Source organism: Acomys minous (genome assembly GCF_964271855.1).
Source record: "Acomys minous genome assembly, chromosome: 7".
NCBI classification, from domain to species: Eukaryota; Metazoa; Chordata; class Mammalia; order Rodentia; family Muridae; genus Acomys; species Acomys minous.
This window is the reverse complement of record NC_140488.1, coordinates 20,588,722-20,602,223: the sequence shown is the minus strand read 5'-3', so window position 1 is coordinate 20,602,223 and position 13,502 is coordinate 20,588,722. Positions and strand designations below refer to the sequence as shown.

The 13,502-nt window shown below is 45.1% G+C and overlaps 1 protein-coding gene across 3 annotated transcripts; it reads right to left on the bottom strand.

Annotated features, from left to right (window-relative positions):
• Positions 1-1,949: 1,949 nt before the first annotated feature.
• LOC311601706 (cancer/testis antigen 55-like) lies at positions 1,950-6,810 on the bottom strand. Of its 3 annotated transcripts, none has more exons than XM_084789402.1 (6): positions 6,795-6,810; positions 6,357-6,537; positions 5,445-5,629; positions 3,850-3,994; positions 2,875-2,987; positions 1,950-2,207 (listed from the first exon to the last, which is right to left on the bottom strand). In XM_084789402.1, exons 2-6 carry the CDS (start codon positions 6,436-6,438, stop codon positions 2,001-2,003), a joined length of 732 nt encoding a protein of 243 aa, XP_084645528.1. In that variant the 5' UTR covers positions 6,439-6,537; positions 6,795-6,810; the 3' UTR covers positions 1,950-2,000. The 3 variants fall into 3 exon arrangements, with proteins under 3 accessions (XP_084645528.1, XP_084645527.1, XP_084645526.1); XM_084789401.1 differs by lacking the exon at positions 6,795-6,810 and adding an exon at positions 6,649-6,675; XM_084789400.1 differs by lacking the exon at positions 6,795-6,810 and having other exon boundaries at positions 6,357-6,607.
• Positions 6,811-13,502: the final 6,692 nt, after the last annotated feature.

Below are 13,502 nucleotides of genomic sequence, written 5' to 3'. Positions count from 1 at the left end.
CTTATTTTTTTCTTTTTCGGGTTTTTCTTTGGTCCCTGCTGCCCTCTTTCTGGGGTATTCATTCTTCTAGTGCCTATTTTCCTTGCAGTATGTACACTGATCCCTGTCTAATGGCCTCTAGTGATCTTCCTTTCTTTTGGTTTTCTAGGTGTCTGAATTTTCTCCAGTTCCCAATGTGATCATCATTTTCTTTTGCCTTTTTCTCTAAGTACTGTTTTTTTCTTTTTGTGCAACTTTTTCTTACTTAGCAACCACTTTGATGGTGATGTCTCTGTTACTCAGTAATCATCCCTGTGAGTCACTCTATATTTTTGAGCTTTCAGTGAATATCTGGTGCCAACTGTTGGGCAAAAGCTGTGTTGATCATTGACCAATGCACAAGTGCCTTGGGGTCAAAATGAGTGTATTGTCTTTACGTGCCACAGAACTGGTCATGGAATTGATCTGGGGCCTCATGGGGCACTGAGTGACTTCTTAAATTTTGACCATGTTTATGATTCCACGGTCTCCATTCTGAACTCCTCCAGGATGACTTTCGTCATTCTTAGAGGGCCTGGAGACCCTCTTGTGTGTCAGGGTTACATTTGGGACACTTAGCAGAAAGGAAGATGTCAGCAAATCACACCAGGATATTAGTGTGTGGGGTTCACCAATGACCAGCCAAGCAGGTGCTACTGGTAGAGCCTACATTCTTCATCTGCAGTAAGAAGGGCAGCCAGGAGTCGTTGGCAGTTGTCTCAAATAGGCTGGCGGCTGTGCATAATAGTGGTCAGAAAGTCAATCAAAATTTATGGCTGCTCTGAGTATGGTAGGGTGTGATGTCACTAGTTAGGGAGATCAGTACTGATAAATGGCTGATAAGCAGATCGAACTGGGCCTGGGTTGAGAATCCCATCCTCCTGGAGATTGGCTGGCCTTTGCGTTTGACGCAATGGGCACAAGGGCACTGGATGGCTGGGCACTGGAAGCCTTCAAGGGACCTGGATCTTGAGCAACTCGAGGAGGGAGATATACTCCAATGGTCTGTGGGCTAAGGGGCCAATATAAGCTATGGTATGGGGAAGCTCTTGGGTGACAAGGCAAGATATAAAAGAGATATTGAAGCTTGGGGTTCTGGAGTCTGAGGGTGCAGATGACCACACCCAGAAAGAGAAAGTATATGGCAGAAGTTCCAAATCTTGATCCTCTGCCTGGAAGATATGTGGCTTTTCCAGGGCTGAACCCTGTCTTGGGGATGAAGGATCAAACCATATCAGGTAATGATGTAAGGAAGCTGGTAGGGGTAGCCTGGGTCTTCAGTGCAGGCATCCCTCACTCTACATATGGTGGCCAGGTCCCAGGATTCCTTCTGAAGGCTGGCAAATGTAGAAGGTGGGCCAGTCATTTCACAGAAATCCCTCAATCTGAAAGCAATTTGGGGGGCACTAGTTCTTAGACTAATAAAAGTCTGCACTCATCTTTCTGATTGAAGTAGACCTAAGTCTGGTCTTTCATTTCTCTGGACTGGCTTATTCTGTACACTGTCACAGGAAAAGGGTCCAGATGAACCGTATATTAAAAAAATGAAGTCGCTAGTAGGAAATGAAAGATACTGTAGGGAGATAAACTTTGGAAAAGCTCACAGAGGCATAAACTAGGAGGCAAGCTGTAATGTTAAATCATACTGGTCACCTCTGCCTGCTCACTCCTGGAATCTTGAGTTAAATGTTTCGCTTCTGCGTGATGCTTAGTGGCCCACAAGGCCACTGGCAGCAGAGAATCTGCTCCTGCTTATGGAAAATGACGCATTTACCCTGAGTGCTGGGCTGTTCCTTTGTAAAAATCACATTCCAATACTGCATGTTTTTGAATTGACAGGGTACATTCCTAAAGTAAGTTCGTGCCACCAATGAAATTACCAGGGGGTTCAAAAGAAGAGTCCTTGTCCACAGGTCTTTACATTACATGCTTACATTGTTTTTTATTGAACCAAAACCTTTGAAGTAACAGTCAACATGAGTTTAAAAGGCTTGGCTAACACATATTTGCGCTGGAGTCATTGACACGGCTCTCCAAGTGCAGTGTGGTTGGAGGGTTTCTACAACAACCACATTAACAATATCAAACGCCTCAGGTGTATAGTCAGGGGGCGTAGTGAGAGACTCTAATGAAAAAAAGATGTTAGATTCCATGATCCCAATCTTTCCCTCAATGCTGGTGACACAGACCTATAATGAGAAATGATGACAATGAGTATGGGGAAGCAGGACACACCACAGATGGCCATACACAGGCCCTCAGCTCCCAAAGCACGTTCCACACCCCAGCAGGGCTCCAATCCTTAACGTATCCTTGACATCTGAGTCTCCATCCCTCCCCCTCTAATAAAATCAGGGAAACAGGAGGAGCCCTGGGTGTCTGATGAGAGGACGTGCCTGCCCTTCGTGCTACCTGATGTGTCCTCACCCTCCACCTCCCTGTCTGATGAGAGGACGTGCCTGCCCTTCCTGCTTCCCGATGTGTCCTCACACACTACCTCCCTGACTTCCCAGCTCGTTCCCAGGCTGTACTAAGCAAGGTCTCACGCGCCTTCATCAGAAGGCTGAACACCTCAGACCCACAGCACCCAGAGTCTCCCCACAACTGCCTCACAGCCACAACGCTCTTCTAGCTGCTGTCCACTGAACAGACTGACATCATGTAAAGCACGCAACTTAGGAACGAAGTCTGTGCACGTTCCGCATTAGTTTCTGCTCGTTTCCCTTTCAGTCAGAGGACAAACCTGTGGACTTTGGCAGGGGACATGCCACCGCACATTCCAAACCAAATCCTGGGCAAGAAAGTGATCAGCACGGAGGGACAGGCAGCTAGCTACCCACGACAGGGGCAACTTACATCATCGATATTTTGAATGTGAAGAGGGCTCGCAGAGTGGATAGTCATTTTGGACGAGCCAGGATCCATAGCATACTCCATCAGCAGCAAGTCTCCTTTGAATGGTACAAATTCTAAAACAGCCAAGAAAGGTAGAAGTCTAAGCCTTATTGCACTGTGGCCACATCCCATTTCCTAAGGCCCTTTGTCACTGCGATCGCTGACCTACATTTCCTGCGGGTAAAGTGACTTTTCCAAAGACTTAGACAGTTCAAATAGCTTCCTACAGGAAGGAAAGCAGGAAGCCCTTTAAACACTGGTTCTTCTACAATGATGTACTTGTCAGGCATTGATAATGACATGAGTGTGCCTCAGGGTGGAAGCTACGGCTAGGAGCACTGGATTTCCCCTCAAGTGGTCACACTAGTGTCACCTTTGAGGATGCAGCCCGGTACACAGGAGGATCACAGGCTGGAACCTTGGTACCTAAGCTAGGGACAAAACATGAGAACCCATCTGTTGAGTGTTCTGGAAGGAGGACACAGAGAGGAAGAGACCTGTCTTCACCTTTAGTGTGAGGTGATGGAGGTATTTTCAAGACAAATCTCTTATACGTGTGTGATGCTATCATGGATCAGATGTTGACTGTATCTGATGCAGTGGCACCAAGACTATGGTCTTAACATTCAGAAGGGCAAGGGAGGGGTCTCCTAGTCTCATGAGCAATTCTCAGGTACGTAGTGAGCTGCAGGTAACTTTGAGGAACCCTATGTGGCAAAGCAAATATTAAAAGCAAAACAGCCAAAGAAATCAAACGAGTAGTGAAAAATCACATGGACACACAATGGTGCACTCACAGGGGACAGGATCTCTAGGCCATGTTTAAAATATTGCCCTTCCCCTTTTTAGTGTACTCAAGGGCACTTCCCACACTCTCAAGAACTTATAACCAGGCCTATATGCCCTGCCCTATGTTCTTAAAGCTATACACCCCACCTCCGTTAAATAGGTGTTTGGGGAAAGAAGTGTCTTTGCTGATGTAGATGCTGTCGTGTGTTACAGAAGTGACGCATCTAATACAAAGCCTTCTATCAACTTTGGAAGGCTCCATACTCTCGACAGGATCAGTCATAGCTTTCACCTATAAGAGAAGGAAACAGTTGTTGCAGGTAAAATTACAATTACAGACAGTAGTTTGTACGAAGGAGTCGCCATCAACAATACACCATTTTAGTGGGGTAACCTAACACAGTTGTAAGGTTACAAAAAATTTTGTAAGGCTACTTTCAGGACACAGTCCTGTGTCAGAGAAAATGGACTTTATTATTCATGCCAAAACAGCCCTCCTGCTGCAGAAATCTTTTAAACGACTCTTTTCAAACCTAGAACCAACGTTTCCTATTCAAGATACACTATGTTCCCGAGATGATGGCATCAATTGTCCGTGCTTGCTCCGTGGATTGCTGACTGCCTTGCAGATGATAAGCTCACACCTATGTTAACCGCACTCACAAACTTCCCTTCTGACCTTAGGAATACAGTGCTCTTGCTTCCTGGCAACTCAAAATTCAACAGTGTAAAAGACATTTAAGCCCGGCAGTGGTGGCGCATGACTTTAATCCCAGCACCCGTGAGACAGAGCCAGGTGGATCGCTGTGAGTTCAAGGCCAGCCTGGTCTGCAAAGGGAGTTCCAGGACGGCCAAGGCTAACACAGAGAAACCCTGTCTTGGAAAACAAAAAAGACACGTAAAAAACCTACTTCTGGACAAGTTGTGGTCATGGGCTGTCACTCAAATTAGAGAGCAGTTTTGCACATTTACCCAGGGAGAAATTGTTAGACTGAGTGACACTGGGCGGGGTGACAGAAAGACCCATCTGGAAACATCTGTGGGTATATGCATAACAGTTAGAGAGCTGCATTCTTCATCACAATAACACTCTGTCACATAAAACTTAAATTAACATCTAAAGCAGAAAATTTACCGAGAGTCACTTATTAAAACAGGTCTTATATTGTAGCCATGGCTGGCCTGAACTTAGTGTGTAAACCAGTCAGGCCTTGAACTCACAGAAATTCTATATGGCCCTGCCTCCCAGTGCTGTAATTAAAGGCATGTACCATGATGTCAATCATGAGCTGATTGTAACTTAACAATTATTGCTATAACCAAGAGTTAGACGCAAAGGGTATGCTTACAGTATAGGAAAGTTGTATGTAGAAACAAGAAAAAAAGGATATTGGTTAAAACAATAGATTACATCACGCTTTTCATAAAAAGAGCTTTCTTTCCAATGTAGAAAGGTTTAATATTGGTCCAATGAATGAAAAGTGCAAAATTCATAGAAGAGAAATAGTGTCTTACTAAAAATGGAAGTTGCAGGATTATATGAGGTCACATAACTGTCATCATTCAGCACGTTTAAATACTAAAGAGATCTGGAACAAAGCTTTAGGATCAGAAAAAAAATGATGCTGCAATCACATATTAGACCAAGCCCATTAAACTCATTCTTCACTAGTGGTCGTCTTAATCCAAGAGAGAAATCAAAATCCTACTAGGTTAGAGACCCTGGGTAAACTCAGTGTTACCTTAATAGCTTTCAGCGTTCTAGTTACGTCTTCATCCTCCACAAGAGCAATGACATTCATTCCAACATTTAGTGGAATGTTGCCACACACCACTCCGGAAGTGAAGAAAATATTTTCATTAATCCATCCATAATCAGTGTAGACGTGTGTCACGTTTCCTCGAATAGATTTATACATGGCATTATCTACAACACAGGTGAACAAAGGTCACACTGGCTCCTGTCAAATGCAAACACCCAGGACACGGTTCTACTCTGACCATCTGTACAGATATGAGCACATATCATCATGTCTCTGACCATAAGAAATAACCATGTCGCCGCCCTAAGCTTGTCATTGCTGAATGGCACCTTCACAGAAATTGTTTCAGCTGTGGGTGACCTGTCCCAGTCAGACTGTAAGTGCTGTGGTCACCATACCAGCTCAAGAAGCCTCTTTAACCCCCCACGATTACCAGTATATGCATGGCCTGCCTCAGCAGCAGCAAATGCGTAGCCATAGGTCTAGACTCTTCAGCATCCCTTCTAACAGAGCAGTAAAACATATGTGCAGATGTAAGCAGGTGAATCCAAATTTTCTTTTGTTCTTCATAAGCATAATGGGTGAGTAATGTTTGGGGATCTGGCTCCAGTATCCTGCTGGGACAACTGGCCACCTTCCTTCATGGTGCCCTCCTTATGACCCCGCCTCCTGCCTTAAATACTGATATAGTACTATATCAGCTGCTCTTGGGCACTCGGGGACACCCTCAAGCTGAGTAGCCACTGGGGAAAGCCACAGCACACCCCCCACCCCCGCCCCCGCCCTCACCTCCCGCTGTTCCCACCCAAGCACTTCATGGTAGAGGAGAGTCTTTCTGGGGAGTCTTCTTGAGTAGGGGATGAGGGGACTGACTCCCTGAGGAGTGATTACCTTGAGACCATGATTGCGGCTTTTCTAAGGATCTAGTTCTCCTTCGAAAGATGGATGAAATCCGACGCCGAAGTCTCTGCATACTGATATTGCCACCAGCCTGGGCAAAGCCCGAGGCTTACAGATGAGTCACCGGGCCTTCTTTGTGTTAATCTCAGGATCTGGGCCCTTTCCCCAGCCTCTGTAAGATGGAAAAGAAATATTATAGGGAAGCCCTCAGGAAAGCCAGGGAGAAGTACCTCTCTAGCAGTTGCCAGCTACCCTTTGAAGTCCGTTTCCAGGGAGAGCCCACCTTGTTCCCCTGCCCAGCCAATCAGAGGCAAGGGGCTTGCTTGCATCACAGCTATAGCCAATGAAAAGCACGGGACAGAGCCACTTGACTCCGCCCACCAATTGTGAGTGCACCAGTAGGAAAGTCTCTGGAAAAGCTGCTTGTACCTGTGGCCCTTGGGTACTCAGTTTAAATGTAACAGTGGCGGGTTCTCTTGTACGTTTTCCTCATAGGCTTGGGAGTTTGTCTTAGGAGGTATGGCAGAAACCCCTGCACTCCCCATTAAAAATCATCCTTGTTGATGGGCAGAAGCACTAGCGAAGAGGCTGGAGTAGTTAAAGTACTTGGTGTTCTTTGTGAGTGCCCGGGTTCAGTTCCCAGCAGCCACAAGACCACTCACAACCATCTAAATCTGCAGCTATATAGGTTCCAATGCCTGCTTCTGGCCTCTCTCACGAATAGGAATGCCATCCGTACACATAAATACAAGCAAAACACACATATACGGCTAGACATGGTGACTCAGGCCATCATTAATCCCAGCTCTCTGGGACAGAGGCAAGAGGATCTCTAAGAGTTCCAGGCCGGGCAAAGCTTCAGTCTCAAAAAACTGAATAGAGAGAGGAGGAGAGGAAGAGAAAGGAGAGAGGATGAGAAAGGACACAGGAGAGTGAGGAGAAGAGAAAGGAGAGAGAGAGAGAGAGAGAGAGAGAGAGAGAGAGAGAGAGAGAGAGAGAAGAGGAGAGAGCATACAGGAGGAGAGAGCAGAGGGGAGAGAGGAAGAGAAAGAGGACAGGGGAGGCAGAAGGAGAGAGCAGGAGAAAGAGGGGATAGAGCAGAGGGGATGAGAGGAGGGGGTGACAGACAGGAGAGAGGATACAGAGAGGAGAGAGGAGGAAGAGGTAGTGAAAAAAGAGAGGGAGAAGAGAGGAATAAAGGGAGAGAGGAAAAGACAAGAGAGGAGAGATAGGGAGAGAGGAAAGAGGGAGAGAGGAGAGATGGGGAGGAAGAGCAAGGAGAGAGCAGAGAGAGGAGTAAGAAGAAAGAAAGAGAGGAAGAAGAGAAGGGGATGTGGAAAAGAGAGGTGGAGAGAGAGGAGAAAGAAGGGAGAAAGGGGAGAGAGGAGAAAGGGGAGAGAGGAGGGGGAGAGGAGAGAAAGAAGAGGAGGCATAGGATGGAGAGAGAAGAGAGGAAAGATGTGATGAAGAGGGTGCAGAGAGGAGGAGGAGAAGAGAGAGGGAAGAGAGACAAGAGAGGGGAAGAGAAATGAGGAGAGGGAAAAGAGAGATGGGAGAAAGCAGAATGCGGAGAGAGAAGGGGAAGAGAGAGAAAAGAGAGGAAACAGACAGAGGAGAGAAGGGAAGAGAGAGGAGAGAGAGTAAGGAGAGAGGAGAGGAGAGGAGAGGAAGAGGAGAGAGTAGAGAGAGGGGAGAGGGGGAGAGAAAAGTGAGGAGAGGAGAGAGAGGCAGGAGAGAGGAGATGGAGAGAGAGGTGAGAGAGGGAAAGAGAGAGGGAGGGAGGGGAAGAGATAGCAGAGAGGGGGAGAGAGAGTATTGGGCAGACAGGAGAGAGGAGGGAGAGAGAAGAGAGAAGAGAGAGAGAGGAGAGAGAGAGAGAGAGAGAGAGAGAGAGAGAGAGAGAGAGAGGAGGAGGAGGAGAGAGGAGAGGAGAGAGACGTGCAAAGAGGGGTATGAGAGAGGACTAACAGAGGAGAGAGAGCTGAGAAAGTGAAAGAGAAAAGAGATAGACAGGATAGAGGAAAGAGGAGGGAGAGAGTGCAGTGTGTGTGTGTGTGTGTGTGTGTGAGAGAGAGAGAGAGAGAGAGAGAGAGAGAGAGAGAGAGAGAGAGAGAGAGAGAGAGAAGAAGAAGGAGGAGGAGGAGGAGGAGGAGGAGGAGGAAGAGGAGGAGGAGGAGAGAAGACCACAGAGGAAAAAAAGAGGGAGAGAGGAGAGATGAAGAAAGAAGAGAGAAGAAGAGAAAGTGAGAGTGGGAGAGAGAAGGGATGGATGGAGGAGAGAGGAGGGAGGAAAATGGAGAGAGCAAACAAGAGAGGAGAGAGAGAGAGACAGAGAGAGACAGAGAGAGACAGAGAGAGAGAGAGAGAGAGAGAGAGAGACAGAGAGAGACAGAGAGAGACAGAGAGAGACAGAGAGAGACAGAGAGAGAGAGGAGAGAGTGAGTAGCGAGATGATAGGGAGGGTAGATGCCACACCAGCTCCAGTAGATTCTATGTGACAAGTTCCACAGACTGAGGAGTTCAATAGAAGGAGGTCTCCTGAAAATGGTTTTGGAACTCTTGGCTGGAGAAAACATATTGAGGCATAATTCTCACGGCAATTCATCTATTCTATTCCTCTTCTTATCCATGAGATGTTCCTGATAGCCTAGGCTGAGATTTTAAGCGAGAAATTGTATAAGAGACCATCTCTTGAGATGGAGTCACTAGCCATGACCTTATCTCCAGGAGAACCAGCACTTCACTTTATAAATCATTTATAAAATTACAAAACAGTATTATGATTGATAAAAACTTTCCCACCAACCAAATTTCATACAGTTATACGTGTGTTGTTGGAAGTGGGCTTTAGTATATGGTTAAGAGAGCCTTAAATAAAAAAATTAAAATAGTTTAAAATCATACCTTGAAGATTCATAGTAGTATAGGTTAGACACTACTGACCCTAAGAATTTTTAACCTGCTCTTGGAATTTTGCCATTCGCCTTGAATAATTTTGTACTTTCCTGTGCCAAATAACCATGATGTTATCTGTCCTATCTGTGATTGCTTCACTACACACATCTTCTGTGTTCTATTTGTGATTGCTTCACTGAACACATCTTCCAAGAGTTGTAATGCTTGTTTCATTGTGTATAAAAATCCTTGCTCAAGAGCTGCAAGAATATACTCAGATTCAAACTGCTTCTGTATTTTTTTTTCTGTTTGTCATCATTGAATCCTTACCCACCTAACCTTCGGGGACTCTTGTCCCAGGGACCTCCACACCCAGCTGGGGTGTGGCAGGCAGGGACAGAGGAGGAAGAGAAAGGAGAGAGCAAGAGACAGGAGAGGAGGAGATGGAAGAGAGATGAGGGAGAGAGGAGAGGAGAGAGAGAGGCTGGGGAGAGATGAAGGAGAGGAGGAGAGAGTGAGAGGAGAGAGAGGAGTAAGAGAGAGACAGAGAGGAGGGAGGGAGGGAGAGAGAAGAGGGAGATGAAGCAGAGGGGAGAGAGTAAGGAGAGAGGATAAAGAGAGAAGAGAGGAGAGGGGATAAAGGCAGGAGAGAGAAGACAGAAGAAGGGGAGAGGAGGGAAAAGGGGGTGAGGAAAGAAAAGAGAAAAAAGAAAGAAAGTAGAGAGAGAGTAGAGAGGCCAGAGAGGGGGGAGACAGGTGAGAGAGAGGGGAAGGGAGGGAGGGGGAGAGCAAGAGGAGAGGGGGGAAGAAAGAAAGAGGAGAAGAGAGGAGGGAGAGAGGGAAAAGAGAGGTGGAGAAGGGGAAAGGGAATAGAAAATCGAAGTGATAGGAAAGAAATGAAAGAAGAGGGAGAGAATCGAGAGAGAGAGAGAGAGAGAGAGAGAGAGAGAGAGAGAGAGGAAGAGAGAGTGGAGGGAGGAGGGAGCGACTAGAGAGAGAGAGAGAGGACAAAGAAGGGGGAGTGAGATAAGAGAGAAATGATAGAGGAGCGAGAGAGAAGAGAGGGGTAAAGAGAGAGAGGGAGAAGGAGAGAGAGAAGGGAGAGAAAGGCAAGAGGTGAGAGAACAAAAAGAGGGGGGAGAGAGAGATGAGATATGGGGGATAGAGGAAAGGGGAGAGAGAGAAGAAGGGGGAAAGAGAGGAAAATGGAAAGAGAAACAGAGAGAAGAGAAGGAGAGGGAGAGAGAGGAAGGTGGACATAGTGGTGCATGCTTCCCAGTACTCTTGGTGGCAGAGGATCTCTGTGAGTTTGAGGCCAGCCTGGTCCACATAGTGATTCCAGGACAGCCAAGGGCTACCTGTCTCCCAAAATTGAAAAAGTGTTTGATTGTTTGTTTGTTTGTTTGTTTGTAGTGTGTGTGTGTTGTAATATAAAAATTTGAGGATATCATTCCTATTTTTTAATGCACATTTGTCTTCTGGTGTCAGGTTTCCTGGAGTTACAGAAAGTTTTGAGCTGCCTTGGGGGCACTGGAAATTGAAACCAGATCCTCAGGAATAACAGTCAGTGTTCTTAAGCACTGAGCCATCTCTCCACTTCCTAGTATTTCTATTTCATAATAAGACATTGTTTATACTTTGCACTAAAATTCTATTTGAGTTGCAGTGTTAGCAGGTGGAGGCCAAAATTAACATCGAGATTATACCAGTTTTATCATCCAGTGGCAGCCCTACAATAAGTATTAATTGTGGAATTGCTGATAATATTTCTACCACTCACAACAACTTGCCTCATTATTTTAGGACATTTTTATTGTTATTGTTATTGTTATTATTATTATTATAGCATTATTTGGCAAATATTTGGAAGAAAGTCCACAGAACAAATACCATCCCTTGCACTTGCATTTGTTGTTTGATTGTATTACTTGTTCATTTTTTGTCAATTTTCATAAGGACTATTCACATTCATTGGGTCTTTTAAAAACATTTGTAAATATTTAATTTGGATTTTTGTTCCCATCTTTAATATTTCTGCTTTGCATGCTTTTTGGACAGTTTTCTTTTCTTTTTTTTCTTACCAAAGGTGAGGCAGAGAGTCTGGAGGGGTGCCCTCTGTTTTATTTGTCACCCTTGCAAGCATCCATCCTTCCCAAAGATTGAAGATTTCAAGAAGTGGTCTTAAGAGTGAAATCTGTGGAAGCTAGGTTTGTGGTAGCCTGGATTTGAAAGTTCCTTCAAAGGCGTAGTTACACCCTACACAGATCCATAGCAATTATGCATGGATGGGAATTGTACAAAGGATGAAGGAATGAGATGTAAACAAAAAGCAGGCTTGCTTGCTTCACAGAAGTCCTCCAAGTGGAGACCTTTGGTACTGAAAGTGATGGCCGCCCCTACAGGCCAAGTACAGTATCAAGATTGCAGCTGGACTTCCACCTATCCACATCTCTGTTCCGTTGGGCAGGTACAGGGAGCCAGAACTGCCAGAGCTACTAGTAGATGCTACCGACAGGCCACTGTGCTTAGGTAGTGCTCTGCCTACGGCCTTGTAAGTAGAACAGATTTCAGAAATTCCATTTTCTGGAAATGCATGGCAGTTTTATTCACAATGGGACTGACAGCAATTTGTTCCTATCAGGGTTCTGAAGTCAAATCCAAGTTAAGTAGAAATTCCAAGAACATGTGCGTCAAAGCACTCTCATTTAAGAGGTGGTTCTACGACCACCACCGACCGACAATTGCCATGGATTTCATCCTCATCATGGCCAATTGTCAGACAAGCTCTTAGAGTTGAGCTTTCTCCCTCTGGCTGTGGCCTTTTTCTTTTTCTCAGAAAGAGATTACTAGGGGAAAATTCTCACTTTTGTGGGGTCCATTATTTCAGTGTTCTGAGAGTAAGATTGAGAGACACAAGTATATCTTTATGCTGTCTTCAATTCTGTCAGTCCTGTTACATATTTAGCTTAGAAATACAGTAAGATTAGTCACTGGAACATGGATGTGATATAAACTCAAGAAAATAAGGACAACATCCTCGATTAATGCCTATGTATTTCTCACCCATGTCTAAATGTCATAGTGTATATAATAAGCATACAAATTATTATATACCAGATATTACTTAACAAAAAATAAACATCTGGAACATTGGCATGTGTCACAGCTGTTAAACGGAGAAAATACAGTATTCAACAAACAATGATGGGACATAGGACGTGAAGGTTAAAAGTGATTGAATATCTGGTAACAGACACAAAAATTAAGTCAAGATGAATAAAGACAAAAATATAAAGCATAGGCTGGAGAGATAGCTCAGAGGTTAAGAGTACTAACTGCTCTTCCAGAGGTCACGAGTTCAATTCCCAGCAACCACATGGTGGCTCACAGCCATCCATAATGAGATCTGGTGCCCTCTTCTGGCGCACAGGTGTATGTGCAGGCAGAATAATGCATAGATAATAATCTTTTAAAAATATAAAACAAACCTTTATAGTTTTAATTTTTAAATTATATCTTACGTGTATGGGTATTTTGCCTGTATGTATTTATGTGTACCACATGCGTGCCTGGTGTCTGGAGAGACCAGAAGAGGGCATCAGCTCTCTAGGTCTTATAGTATAGTGGAATAATTTTATGACTATTCACAGTAATTGTAGTTTTCTCTAAAGCACATAGAAGCGAATACTCACTCAGCATACATAGCTACTAATTGCCTGATAATGTAATTCAGTGATAGAGTGCTCTGTGAAAGCTAGGATTTTGATCTTCAGTGGTGAAAAAAAAACCTCAGAGAAGAGCTAGAGAGATGGCTCTTTTGGTAAAGTACTTTCCTTGTAGGCATATGAACTTAAGGTGGGGGTCCAAGATCCAGTGGAAAAATTCAGGCTGGGTCCTTAGCCCCCTGCACATATGTAGCGGATACTCAGCTTGGTGTTCATGTGGATCCCCCAGCAATTGGAGTAGGGGCCCTGTCTGGCTCTGATGCCTGCCTTTAGATCTCACTTCCCTAGCTGGGCTGCTTTGTCTGGCCTCAGTAGGAGAGGATGTGCTTAGTCCTGCTGTGACGTGAGGTACCAGGGTGTGTTGGTACCCATGGGGGACCTCCCCCTTCTCTGAGGAGGGGATGGAAGAGTTGGGGGAGAGATGTGTGAGGGGAGGAATTGGAGGAGAGAGGATGGGCTGCAATCAGGATGTAAAGTGAATAAATAAATTAATAAACAGAAAAAAATCAGGCTGGCA

What these genes read in the sequence shown, in the direction of transcription:
- LOC311601706 (XM_084789402.1), bottom strand. Translation starts at nt 6,438, where the DNA reads ATGCAGAGACTTCGGCGTCGGATTTCATCCATCTTTCGAAGGAGAACT. An exon ending in GAACGCTGAAAGCTATTAAG is followed by an intron (nt 3,995 to 5,444) that starts GTAACACTGAGT and finishes CTTCTCTTATAG; the next exon opens with GTGAAAGCTATGACTGATCC. An exon ending in ACATTCAAAATATCGATGAT is followed by an intron (nt 2,208 to 2,874) that starts GTAAGTTGCCCC and finishes TTCTCATTATAG; the next exon opens with GTCTGTGTCACCAGCATTGA.